The sequence below is a fragment of the Balaenoptera borealis genome (genome assembly GCF_965194805.1).
Source record: "Balaenoptera borealis genome assembly, chromosome: 8".
NCBI lineage: Eukaryota > Metazoa > Chordata > Mammalia > Artiodactyla > Balaenopteridae > Balaenoptera > Balaenoptera borealis.
The window spans coordinates 67,578,528-67,591,637 of NC_138865.1; the positions used below are offsets into that span (position 1 = coordinate 67,578,528).

Sequence of the window (13,110 nt, forward strand, 5' to 3'; positions counted from 1 at the left end):
AGAGCACATGCTGGAAATCACATTTCCAAACTAGAGAGAATGGATTCCAAGCAGAGTTCACTGCCACGACATAGCATTGAGGAAACAAATCTCAAAAGAGAAAAAACAAACTGAAATAGTCCTGAGAGTGTGCAGGACTCCGTGTACAAGGCCATTAACCCATTAACCGCAGCATTTTTGGCAACAGTGAAAAACAGAAGACACCCCAATGGCCATCAACAGGGTTTAATTTGGAATTCTTTACACAGTGAAATACAATGTTAATGAGAATGAGGTTGAGTTATAAGTAACTGACACGGGTCAAGCAGAACAGGCATATTTAAAAAAAAAACAAAAAAACCCACCTATTCACATCACATTTCCATTTCTCTATAACCTGTTTCTACCTTCTCTGAATCAGAGAACTTGAGAGTTGAACATCACCTTGGGACATCAATGGAAGTATCCATCAACCTGGGGGCTCCCCAGGACAGGAACCATTTCTCCCCCATTCTCTCCTCATATACACAGGTCTTGATCCATAATCCATGCAAGAAGCTTTGTTATAAATTCCTCTGTTCTTGATGACCCCTACAAAGAACTTCAGGTAGCACCCCAAGTTTGACCTTTTATCTCATCAATGGCTCTCTCTGCCCTGTGGCTATGCCACGCCCCCATACCGTGCCCTCACCACTCACTTTTCAATTTACTCAAGGCCTCTGAAAAGTCAGTCCACTCCATACTTCTTTTCCTCCAAGAAGGACCACCCCAAAACCTCCTGAGAAATAGAAAACTTGACTTTAAGCCCCTACTACCCCAAGAAGCATACATCTTGGTCCACCCCACTCTGTCTAATTCCCACCAGGAAAGCCACACCCAACCCCATCCAGCCCCCACCCCACCCTGTCTCTAACACTTGCCCTCACCCAGATCTTGTTGGCACCTAGAATTCTACCACTCTTAATATCTGAAACCCCAAAGCACAGTTCCCTAAACATAATTTCTTGTTCTTCTACACAGCACACATATCTACTTCCATTAAACCTGCTAAGGATTCCAATCCCATGACCAGGTGCTTTCTCCAGGCTGGCGAGCCCCTGCTGCATTACTCAGTAAGGAGTGCACTGGCCATCACTCCAATGCCATGCTCACCAATACGCCCTCTAACCCGTCCTTCTGCACAACCCACTCACCCTGCCAATCCACACCCAGCCCTGGATGAAAATGGCCCTCTTGCCTCCTCTACTTTTCCTTCTAGGCTGCCAACTGCTGCTGGACCCACTGCCATGCAGCTGGCACCATGATAACATTTCACTTCAGCTGAGCCCTTATTGCAGTCCCACAGCCTTTTTCTTATCTTTAGTTACTATGTCCCTATGGGCACCCCACCCCCAATAGTGGCCCCTATGCCACTGTGACAGCACATCTTTACCACCCCTGTTACATTCCCTTATCATACCCGTGCTGATCCCCTTATCCTAGAACCCACCCTAACCCAGTAAAATTGAAAACTCCTCCCACTGGCTTCCAATCATCATCAGACTGCTCCATCCTTACCATATACCTGCCATTTTCAATCCATCCCCTCTCAAACAATAATAAAAATAACAGCAGCCACAACTTACCAAACACTTACTTATATACCACCCCAGTGTCTTGTACTATACATCTATTACCTCATTTAACCTTCTTTACAGCCCCATACAGTAGTCGTAAGCGGGCCCAATGATAAATGTGTCAACCAAGGCTTGGGGCCAAACATCTCCACCAGTGAGTGGCAAAGCCAGTTAGAATCCACATCTGTGTGACTCTAGTACCTGTGCTTTAATCACCTTGTTACCTTGCTTTATCAGTCTCCCTCTCTCATATATAAATCTACTTTACCCAACCTACAAAAATACTCAAATCATCACCAACCTTTTTGTTAAAAAGGAAGGGAATCTTCTCAATTCTCTTCCTCAAGTTACCACCTTATCTTTCCTTCTGTTCTCTTTCTTGTCAAGGTTCTTGAAAGAGTGGCCTCTGCTCTTCACCGTTTCCCTCCATCACCCTGCAACCTAGAACTGGTTATCTGGCCTCTGCCTCTACCACCCTCTGGAAAGAGCTCCCAGGGGTATCAGTGGCAGCCTGCTGTGAGTCCCTCAGCTTGCTCCCCATCCTAATGCTGACTCCTCTGAGCCCTCCTAAGGCGCTGACCTGGGTGGGCTTCCAAGAAGCCACATTTTCTTTTTTTCTTTTTTTTAGAAAAAAATGATTTGCAATTTATTCATAAACAAAGAGTTAACATCCCTGATATACACAGACTTTCCCTCACCAACTTCCCTTCATCAGTTTGTACAGGAAAAGCAGAATAAATGCTTGTCTCTACCAATTTTCAAAAGAATGAGTTGATTTCCACGTGTGATGAATAAAGGTTTATTTTTTTTTTAAGTACCATAATAAATTTGTGGATGTAAACTTATTTAATGTGTTTCAATAGACTGTAATTGTTCCTATTGGTGGTTGGATTGTCCCACCTTTGGCTAGTAGGAGCCTCTTCAAGTTGGCTTCTGTGTCTAGTTGACATGACTCTAGTAGCCTTTGACAGCTTCCTTGATTTCTGGGAATTTTGCTAGATATTGTCAAGTTCTTAACCATAGGGGTTATACTGTCACACCTTCCCACCAGCCCTTCGACAGAATATGATGTCAAACTTTAGTTTTTTACCAGTCTGATTAGTGAGAGATGGTACCTCAGTGTAGTTTAAAAATTTTTTTTTAATTTTTATGTATTTTTTTTAAATGAAATATAGTTATTTGATTTCCTTATTCTCCTCTCAACTCTCTGATTTTCCCTAGTCTTCCTTCCTGGGAGCATTTACTTTGCTTTTGCTTTAAAGTCTTAGTGACCTCTCACGGTTCCACCCTCCTCCCTGCCTTCTACATGGTACCTGACTCCAAACCTTTCATTTCTAGCTCTCCTTGCCCCTCAGTTACAGTTCTACATTCCTAACTTCTAATAAGTCCTTTCTAGACTTATCCACTTACCTACCTGGAACCACCAAACCCAACATGAATAAAACTAAACTTATCTTCACCACCACCCACATGGCCACACCCCACCCCAAACATTTGTAGCTTCTATCAGAACAAATATGTCTATTCAGGTGCATAAGTGAGAAACATCAAAGTCACACTCAAGGATTCCCTGTTCCTCTAGCACAGACACAGGTGATCGCTGCATCCTGCCCATCCTGCCTCTAGGACCTCCATAAACTAGCAGCCCTCCCCTGTCCCCCAGCCACTACCCTCACCGGCTCTCTTTAGGGCATGATAATTCCCCACTATCTTTGCCTCTAAGTGATTGCCATCAGGCGATTAGGTGTGGTTTTTTTTTTTTTTTTTTTTAACTTGTACCTACCAAAATTTCTACAACGAGCCAAAAATAGCCAAAAGTTCTTTCGGTACCACCAGAGTTATCTGCTTGATGTGCAAATTCTCTCTCCAAAAGAAAATTACTGACTCTGAATGAAGGTCAACTCCTCGGCACAGCCTCCCACTTTTACAGGCTCCTGCCCCAACTTTTTGTCCCATCTTCTACTACCAAACACCCTTAACTGACCTGCATTCAGGCCACACCACGTTGCCTGCCACTCCCCAGAACCACTGTGCACTGCTCCCTCCACACAGGCCCACATTTCTGCCTGAAGAACTCCGCCTTCTTTGCTCCACTTTACAAGCCTTTATTCTTCAAGGCTCAGTCCAAATGCCCTGTCCTCTCTATAGGAAAAAGCAGAGGTTAAAAGCCTGGGCTTTTAACAGAGACAGGGTCCAAATCCCAGCTCTACCATTACTAGCAATGTGACGTGGGAGCAAATTCCTTTTGAAGCCTCAGTTTCCCCATCTACAAAACAGGATGTAAGAGAATTCAAACTCACTTTGAGGCTTAAGAATAAAGTATATAAAATATAAATGTATTAAACTCCACAATCAAAAGACATAGAGTGGCTGAATGGATAAAACAAGATCCAACTATATGCTGTCCAAAAGAGACTCACTTTTGATATAAGGACATAAATAGGTTGAAAGTGAAGGCACAGAAAAAGATACTCCATGCAAATGGTAACCAAAGGAGAGCAGGGGTGACTATACTTATATCAAACAAAATAGACTTTAATCCAAAAAAGACTTCAAAGTCACTAGAGACAAAGGTTATTATATAACAATAAAAGGGTCAATTGAACCAGAAGATATAACAGTTATAAATATATGCACTCAACATCAGACCTAAATATATAAATATATGCACTCAACATCATACCTAAATATATAAAGCAAACATCCACAAATCTGAATGGAGAAATAGACAGCAATGCAATAATAATAAGAGACTTCAGTACCCCACTTTCAATAATGGATAGAACAACCAGAAAGAAAATCAGTAAGGAAACAGCAGACTTGAACACTATAAACCAAAGAGAACCAACAGACATATACAGAACATCCAGCCACCAGTAGCAGAATACACATTCTTCTCAAGCACACGTGGAACATTCTCCAGGATCACATGGTAGGTCACAAAACAAAGTCTCAACAAATTTAAGAAGGATGAAATCACCCCAAGTATTTTTTCCAACCACAATGGAATGAAACTAGATATCAATAATAGCAAGAAAATGGGAAAATTCAAATACATGAAAATTAGAAACATGCTTCTGAACAAATATTGGGTCAAAGAAATCAAAAAGGGAAACTAGAACATATCTTGAGACAAATGAAAACAGAACAAACCAAAATTTATGAAATGCAGCAAAAGGAATACTAAGAAGGAATTTTATAGTGATAAGTGCTTACATTCTTTCTACAAAAGAAGAAAGATCTCAAATAAACAGCCTAACTTTACACTAGAAAAAGAAGAAACCACATTCAAAGTTAGCAGAAGATCAGAGCAGATAATAAATAAAATAGAAAAACGATAGGAAAGAAACCAACAAAACAGCTAATTTTTTGAAAAGATAAACAAAATTGACAAACCTTTAGCTAAACTAAGAGAAGACTCAAATAAGTAAAATCAGAAATGAAAGGAAACATTACAACAGATGCCACAGAAATTGAAAAAGATCACAAGGGACTATTATGAATGATTATATGCCAACAAATTGGACCACCTAGAAGAAATGAATAAACCTAATACCTATCAAGTCTGAATCAAGAACAGAGAGCTTGAACAGACCAATTACATGTAAGGAGACTAAATCAGTAATCAAAAACTTCCCAACAAAGAAAAGCCCAGTACCAGATGGCTTCAGCAGATGAATCCACTGGTGAATTCTGCCAAACATTTAAAGAAGAATTAACACCAATCCTTAAACTTCTAAAAAATCAAACAGGAAAAACTTCCAAACTCATTTTGCAAGACCAGCATCACCAAAGCCAGACAAAGACAATACAAGAAAAGAAAACTATAGGCCAATATCTCTGATGAACATGGATGCAAAAAACCTCAACAAATATTAGCAAACTGAATTCAACGGCACATTAAAAGGATCATACAACATGATGGACTGGCATTTATCCCTGGGACGCAAAAATGGTTCAACAAATGCAAATCACTCAATGTGATACACCACATTAACAGAATGAAGGATAAGAATTACATCATTGTCTCAATAGTTGCAGAAAAAGCATTTGACAAAATTTAACATTCTTTCACGATAAAAACTCTCAACAAATTAAGCATGGAAGAAATTTACCTCAACACAATAAAGACCATATATGAAAAGCCCAAAGCTGACGCCATCTTTAATGGTGAAAAACTGAAAGTTTTTCCTATAAGATTTAGAACAAAGCAAGGATGCCCACCCTTGCCACTCCTATTCAACATAGTACTAAAAGTCCTAGCCAGAGTAATTAGGCAAGAAAAAGAAAGAAAAGGCATCCAAACTGGAAAGGAAAAAGTAAAATTATCTGTTTGCAAATGACATGATCTTATATGTAGAAACCCTAAAGAATGGATCAAAAAAAAAAAAAAAGAAAAGAAAAACTATCAGAACTAATAAATGAATTCAATAAAGTTGCAGGATACAAAATCAACGTACAAAAATCAGTTGCATTTCTACACACTAACAACAAACTACCTGCAAAGAAAATCAAGGAAACAATCCTATTTACAATAGCATTAAAAAAAACCTAAACACTTAGGAATAAACTTCACCAAGGAAGCTAAAGACTTATACACTAAAAACTATGAAACATTGATGAAAGACACTTTAAAAGATTTTTTAAATGGAAAGACAGTCCATGTTCATGGGTTGGAAGAATTATTGTTAAAATGTCCATACTTTCCAAAGCAATCTGCAGATTCAATGCAATCCCTATCAAAATCCCAATGTTCTTTTTAATAAAAATTGAAAAAACAATCCTAAAATTTACAAGGAACCAAAAAGGACTCCAAATAGCCAAAGCAATTTTGAGCAAGAAGAATAAAGCTGGTGGCATCACAGGTACTGATTTCAAAATATGTTACAAAGCTACAAAAATCAAAACAGCATGTCACTGGCATAAAAACAGACATATAGACCAATAGAACAGAATAGAGAGCCCAGAAATAAACCTACGCATGTCTGGTCACCTGATCTTCAACTAGGATGCCAAGACTACACAATGGGGAAAGGATATTCTCTTCAATAAACAGTGTAGGGAAAACTGGATACCTACATGCAAAAGAATGAAATTGGACTCATCTTACACCACATACAAAGATGGACTCAAAATGGACTAAAGACAAACATAAGACTTGAAACTGTAAAACTCCTAGAAGAAAACATAGTGGGGAAGATTTTTAGCTTTGGCAATGATTTCTTGAATACCAAAACACAGGCAAAAGAAACAACAAAGTGAAAAGGCAACTTATGTAATGAGAGAAAATGTCTGAAATTCATATATATGATTAATACCCAAATATAAGACACTCATACAACTTAGTCGCAAAATAAACAAACAACCCAATTTAAAAATGGGCAAAAGACCTGAATAGACATTTCTCCCAAAAAGACATACAAATGGCCAACAGGAACATGGAAAGGTACTCAACAATCACTAATCACCAGGGAACTACAAATCAAAACCATACTGAGATATCACCTCACCCCATTAGGATGGCTATTATCAAAAAATAAATAAATAAATAACAGGTGTTGGTGAGAAAAGGGAATCCTTGTATACTGTTAGTGGGAATATAGGTTGGTGTAGCCACTGTGGAAAACAGTATGGCGATTCCTTGAGAAATTAAAAATAGAACTAACCATTTGATCCAGCAATCCCACTTCTGGATGTATATCTAAAGGAATTGAAATCAGGATCTCAAAGAAATATACACACATTTCCATACTCTTTTCAGCATTATTCACAATAGCCAAGGCATGAAAGCAACCTACATGTCCACTGACAGACAAATGGATAAAGAAAATGTGATATTTGCATGCAATGGAATATTATTCAGCCTTAAAAAAAGGAAATGCTGTCCTTTGTGACAACATGGGTGAACCTGGAGGACATTATGCTAAATTAAATAAACCAGACACAGAAGAACAAATACTACATGATCCCATTTATATGAGGAATCTAAATAAGTCCTAGAGACCTACTGTACACTGCAATGCCTGTATTCTATACTTAAAAATTTGCTAGAAGGGTAGATCTTATGTTAAGTGTTCTTATCACAAAACAATTAAAATTTTTTAAATGTAAAATAATAAAGAGGGTGAAAAGAAACTTTTGGAGGTGATAGATATGTTTATGGCACTGATCATGTTGATGGTTTCACAGGTATATATGTATCTCCAAACTCATCAAGTTGTACACATTAAATAAATACAGCTTTTTGTATGTCAATCACACCTCAATAAAGTGGTTTTTAAAAAATAAATAAAAATAAATTAAGTATATAAATTATCATAGTGCACACGGAGTAGGCACTTAATAAATGGCAGATGTTATTCATTATTATTCATTCCTCCCACATCTTCCAGACAAATTTGCTACTCTTTACTGTTAGCTCCCCCAACCCACTGCACATCATCTATATCACTTTACACATTATAGCAGAATTATGTGTTTGTATATTTGTTTCCTTCACCAGACGATGAGCTCTTCTGAGGGAGGAACTGCGATGCATTGGTGGCCCCCAAATCGAAGCCCTCAGGATAGTGTCACATACACTGGAGCTGTTTGCTTAAGTGTTAACTGAAAAAATAAATGAATCAATCAGTCAATCTAGTTATGGTGAGGCAGGTAATAAAATATCCTATCTCAGCCAATAATTATAAATTAATTGTTAAGACTTTTCCAAGATTGTTGTCTAAAATGTAAATAACCCTGGGAAGAAGTAAATTGTTATGAGTTATTCTTATCTTAGGAAGGCAAGAAAAAAATAAGAAATCTGAAGCAAATGCAAAGGATACGCCATTCCTCTGATACGTTTGATCTTTCCTGGATCTGTGAGCTGAATGGGCTTCAGGACCTTCCTTACAGGACATGAGAAAAACACTTCACCTCCTCCTCCAGGGAGCATTCCCCGTCGCACAATCTGCACCAAGTGAGAAAGAAGAGGTGAGGGTTCAGTAGAGTGGATGACACCCAACCTGGCTGGTTTACACCAAGAATGAAAACCACCATCAGAAAGCAGCAAGCTCTTTCATACACAACTTGTCAATCCTTTCAAGATGAACAGCACCTGATGTTAGCTCCACGGGGGCATGTGCTGAGCAAGGAGACCGTGTGGTGTGTCGGAAAGAGCAGTGGACACAGAGCCTGCCTGTCCCAGTCAAAGCCAGACAGGTCACTTCACCACCAGAACCTGTTTGTTCAACCTTAAAATGAGGGACTGGCCTAGTTCATCAGCTTATCCCACTTCTTAACCATCAGGAACCCTTTTCTCCTCCCCTGGAATTAACCGATCTATCAAAACTCTACATTATTAAATAAAAATGAAGTCATTTTCCTTGTTTAAAAACATCATTTTAAAAAACAGAGATGCTAAACAGCTTAAGATATCCAGTGTTATCACATTGGATTGATGTAATTCCCTTAAATAGCAGACAAACAGATGCTTAAATTACTTCGACTAAGTTTTGAAAGTAATGTACTAAAAATTCTCAGGGACATTCAGGTTGGGAGGCTCCGGACACAAATTAAGATAAATGATCTAGACCAGAGAGGCAGCATGGTCAGAATCCTGGCTCTACTACTCATTAGCTGAGTTGTTATGAGCCAAGGAGTAAATACATGTAGAATGCTTACAACATCGCCTACCACGAAGTAAGTGCAGTATAACTGCTGGCTACTCCTGTCATTACTAAAGGGTCCCTTTCAGATCAAAGTCTGCAATGTTTGGTTCATGAATCCTGTGGGTCTTCTAATAAATGGCGACTGCAAATGTGCCACGCACACGTGAGGCATATAGCGCCTCCAATGAGTTGGTAAGAAAATCTTTCACACTGATATATACCACTAACAATTTGTACATTCTTACCTTTAGCTCAAACGATTCACTATCAATCCCAAACTGTTTCAATAGAGGGAGCGCTGTTGCCTTAAGAACATCAACCTGTAGAATTATTTCAGAAAAAAAAAGCTTAGTTAAACCTTGAGAGATGGAAAGAAGAAAGAGCCCGCGAAGCAGGTGAAGGCTTAGCCTCCAGGTAGATGAAGCAGCCTAGTAAAGGGAAAAGAGGCTGGCTTACAATTGAGGGTGTGGGCCGGCTCTGCTCCCGAGTATAGACTGTGACTTTATAAGCCACTGGCTCCTGTGGGCCCCTTTTCCACATTTACAATATCATACACCTACCTTATGAGTCATCATGAGCATCACGTGCATCAGGCAAAAAGCACCAAGAAACTGCTGGGCTCATACAGAAAACAGAGACCTGTGCTCAGTCTTAAGAGGTATAAACACTATGCAAGAAAATCACCTGTCTTAGTATTCTTTTTCCAACATGACTGTTTAATGTTTAGAGCTGGTGGCACTCGAGGCTAAAGCAAACCAAATGAACTATTCAACCTAAGAGTCCTACCTAAGAATCCTGCTGACACCCACCACAAAGGCAGTTAAAGGTGGTGATTCTACAAGGCAGTGAGGGCCTCGGGGGAAGGACAGCCTCAAACTGCACGAAGCAACACAAACCCCAAAGTGCAATGACAGCATCCACAGTTGATGACAAGACAGTGCCAAGCGTAACTGTTACCTCCTCCTCAATCAAAACTCCTTCCTTGTTCATTTGTGGATTGCTCACAGAGGATAAGGTGACATTCAAATCAATGGCAACTTGCAAAAGAACAGCAATCTCTTGCTTGTTCCCAATGGAACAAGAGATGTTTCTCGGCCCTGCAGGGGCTGACTCTATAGCAGGAGGTGCTGAGGGCACAAGCGGCACAAGCAGAGGCTGCAGGGAAAAGCCCTGATCCTGGCCCAGGCTCTGTCTCCAGTTAGCTGCGTGGCCTCAAACAAGAAAATCTCAACTGTCTAAATTTCCTTGTCTCTAAGGTAAGGAGCTCAGCCTGCCTGTCTCCGAGTTGCTACCAACTCTAACATGCTAAGAGTCAAAAGAATGATACTCCAGCAAGGCTTTACAGCAGAGAATGCGCCCCAGCTAAATATTCTCATATCAGAAAATTAACCAGAGGTAGCAATGACCTATGAAGCCTAGGAACATGTTCGGCACGGATCAGGTGGGGCAGAAGCAGTTACCGGGAAAATTCATTAAAGATGAGCTCATTTCAATTAAATATTAAAGCTACACACACCCACCAACTTAAAATATGCAGATGGGATTGCCAGAACCAAGACGAATCAGTCTAGGGTAGTGTTAAGGGCAGTTGGGGAGAAGGCCAAGCCAGAGTCTGGAAAACGTGAGGGCTGCAAGGATACAGGGCACTCTTGCCCACATGACTCCTGGAACTAGGCAGCCTCCAGCTCTCCAGGGGAAGAGAAAGGCAAGAGGACAGAATGTCCCTTCAGGTCACCCTACTTACACCTGGAGTCATAAAGGATGAGGTCAAATTGACTCTGAGGGTCAGCCAGGAGCCCAAGTGTAACTCCAGATGTGGTCCTGGCTCCTAAGTCACTCTCCATCTGACGTGGAAGGCAGGCAACTCGGTTCGGTGTGACAACGGCTGGAAAAGCAGTTGTGGGCTCAAGCCCCACTCTGCCTCTTACCAGCTCTGAGACCTGGACATTACCTCCCCAGGGCCTTGGCTTCCTGCTGTATAAAGAGGGGCTGGACTGGACGAGTTCCACAGCCTACCCGGGCTCCGCACACTGGTTCTAGCAGGGCGAGGGTGGTCTGTAGGTTCTGCTTAATGGAAACTGAGCTGTGACTCTGTGCTCAGAGAGGAAAGGCAAAAGTCTGACCCAAGTAGAACCTCAGGGCAAAGGTGTCACCCTTACAGTCCAGTCAGTCAATCAACAGGTAGAAATATGATCAGACCGCACCAAATAGAAAAAGGGAAGCAACCTGCTCTTCACTTCCCTTGTCTGAAACAGTGATAAGAACACCCACCTCACCTCACAAATCAAATAAATATGGACGCAGCCGTAAGTACACCTAGAACAGTGCCCAGCACACAGTAGACTTCTTTACCCTTTCAGGACAGTACTGAAAAAGAAAGGACTCTTCACACACCAATTGGCCAGCTGTTCGCACCAGTAAATATCTACTGGGGGCTCTAGTATCAAATCACTAAGATTCAAAGGAGACCTCCTAGAAGTTTTCTTCTCAAAATTTCTCCCCATTTCCTATCTTTTTGCCTCCAAGGAAAAATGTCCCTACCCCTTTATACGGCACATCCCATTGTTGCCGCTTTCAACTCTCATCCTTGCTGGATGTCTGCAGAGCTACCCTTATTAAATCCCCCTACCCTTCTTATTTCAACTCTTTCCTTCTCCATTACAGCTTCGCCTCAGCCTACAAACAAGTTTAAGTTTCGTTCGTTTAAAAATTCGCAACCTCAGCTCTTAAGGAATCATCCTATCTAACTTGTGGAAGAATCTCCTAACCTTCCATGGTTCTATTTCCTACTCATTCTGAACCTGTGCCTGCCCTTGCATTCCAATGGCACTGCTCTCTCAAAGGTCAATAAAACTTCTCACTGCCGAATCTCCCTGCCCAATTCCAACTCAACTCCTGCAAAGATTGACTCTTGGATCATCCCTGGCTTCTCAGAATTCAACTCCTGCTTGGCTTCTCCAAATACTTCTATCTCCACAGTCACTGTCTGCAGCTCCTCTTCCCCCCACTCACACCTTACACACTCATTCCTCTTCTTTATTATTCTCAGTCCCTGGAACCATGGGGCCAAAATTCTACTGCCCACAGAGGCCAAAAAGGGAAGTTAAATGAATGATGAGGTCAGCTAAGACCTGTATCCAACTGAAGATCTCATGCCTCATCCAAAGAGGGCAGGTGCTACTCAGCTCCAACAGATGGCTGTCATGGAGAAACAGCCATCCAGTGCTGCCACACCGACCTACTACCATGTAAACTCTGGGGTTTCAAACATGAACAACCAATTCAGATACACACACCACCACCACTACCAGCACACTGTACAGGCCAAAGGAAAGACACCTGTCAGATTAACTGAGCCAAAAAGCCGCCAGTGTTCAGCCTCGGCACTGGTCAATCTCGGTCTCCTAGGGAGTGAAATGTCAGTAGGTAAGATCCTGATGACCTATCTCTGAGGCTCCAGACAATAATTTCCAACTTTCAACTGGACATCCCCTAGGGATGTCCCACCAATATCTCAGGAAACAGGACCAAGATCAAACACGTCATCCATCACCCCACCACAATTTTCCTCTTTCTGATCACTATCCTTCAAGTCAACCAGGACAGAAATCATGGAGTTATTTATGACCCCTCCCTCCTATCCCATCTCCAATTAATTATCGAGTTATGAAGTCCCTCCCTCCACACTGCCCATCATATCTGTCCCTACCCTTCCACTTCTCTCTGCATAATGTTCAAATTAGTGGATACCTCTGCAATTCACCCTTCTCTCAACCTCCATAGTTATCTTCCTAAAACTATGACTGACTCTGGGGCTTCCCTTCCTCCAGAAGGCCCTCCCTAGCCCTCAGCACTTTGCCAGAGCC

The 13,110-nt window shown here is 41.1% G+C and overlaps 1 protein-coding gene across 3 annotated transcripts in view; it reads right to left on the reverse strand.

The window, feature by feature from the left end:
- RCL1 (RNA terminal phosphate cyclase like 1) overlaps window positions 1–13,110 on the reverse strand; it is an 84,986-nt gene that overhangs the window by 23,848 nt on the left and 48,028 nt on the right. For all 3 annotated transcript variants that reach the window (XM_082404441.1, XM_082404439.1, XM_082404440.1), the window contains 2 exons: window positions 9,490–9,564; window positions 8,420–8,544 (listed from right to left, as the gene is read on the reverse strand). In XM_082404441.1, coding sequence (XP_082260567.1) covers window positions 8,420–8,544; window positions 9,490–9,564 — 200 coding nt within the window. The remainder of the gene's footprint in view (window positions 1–8,419; window positions 8,545–9,489; window positions 9,565–13,110) is intronic.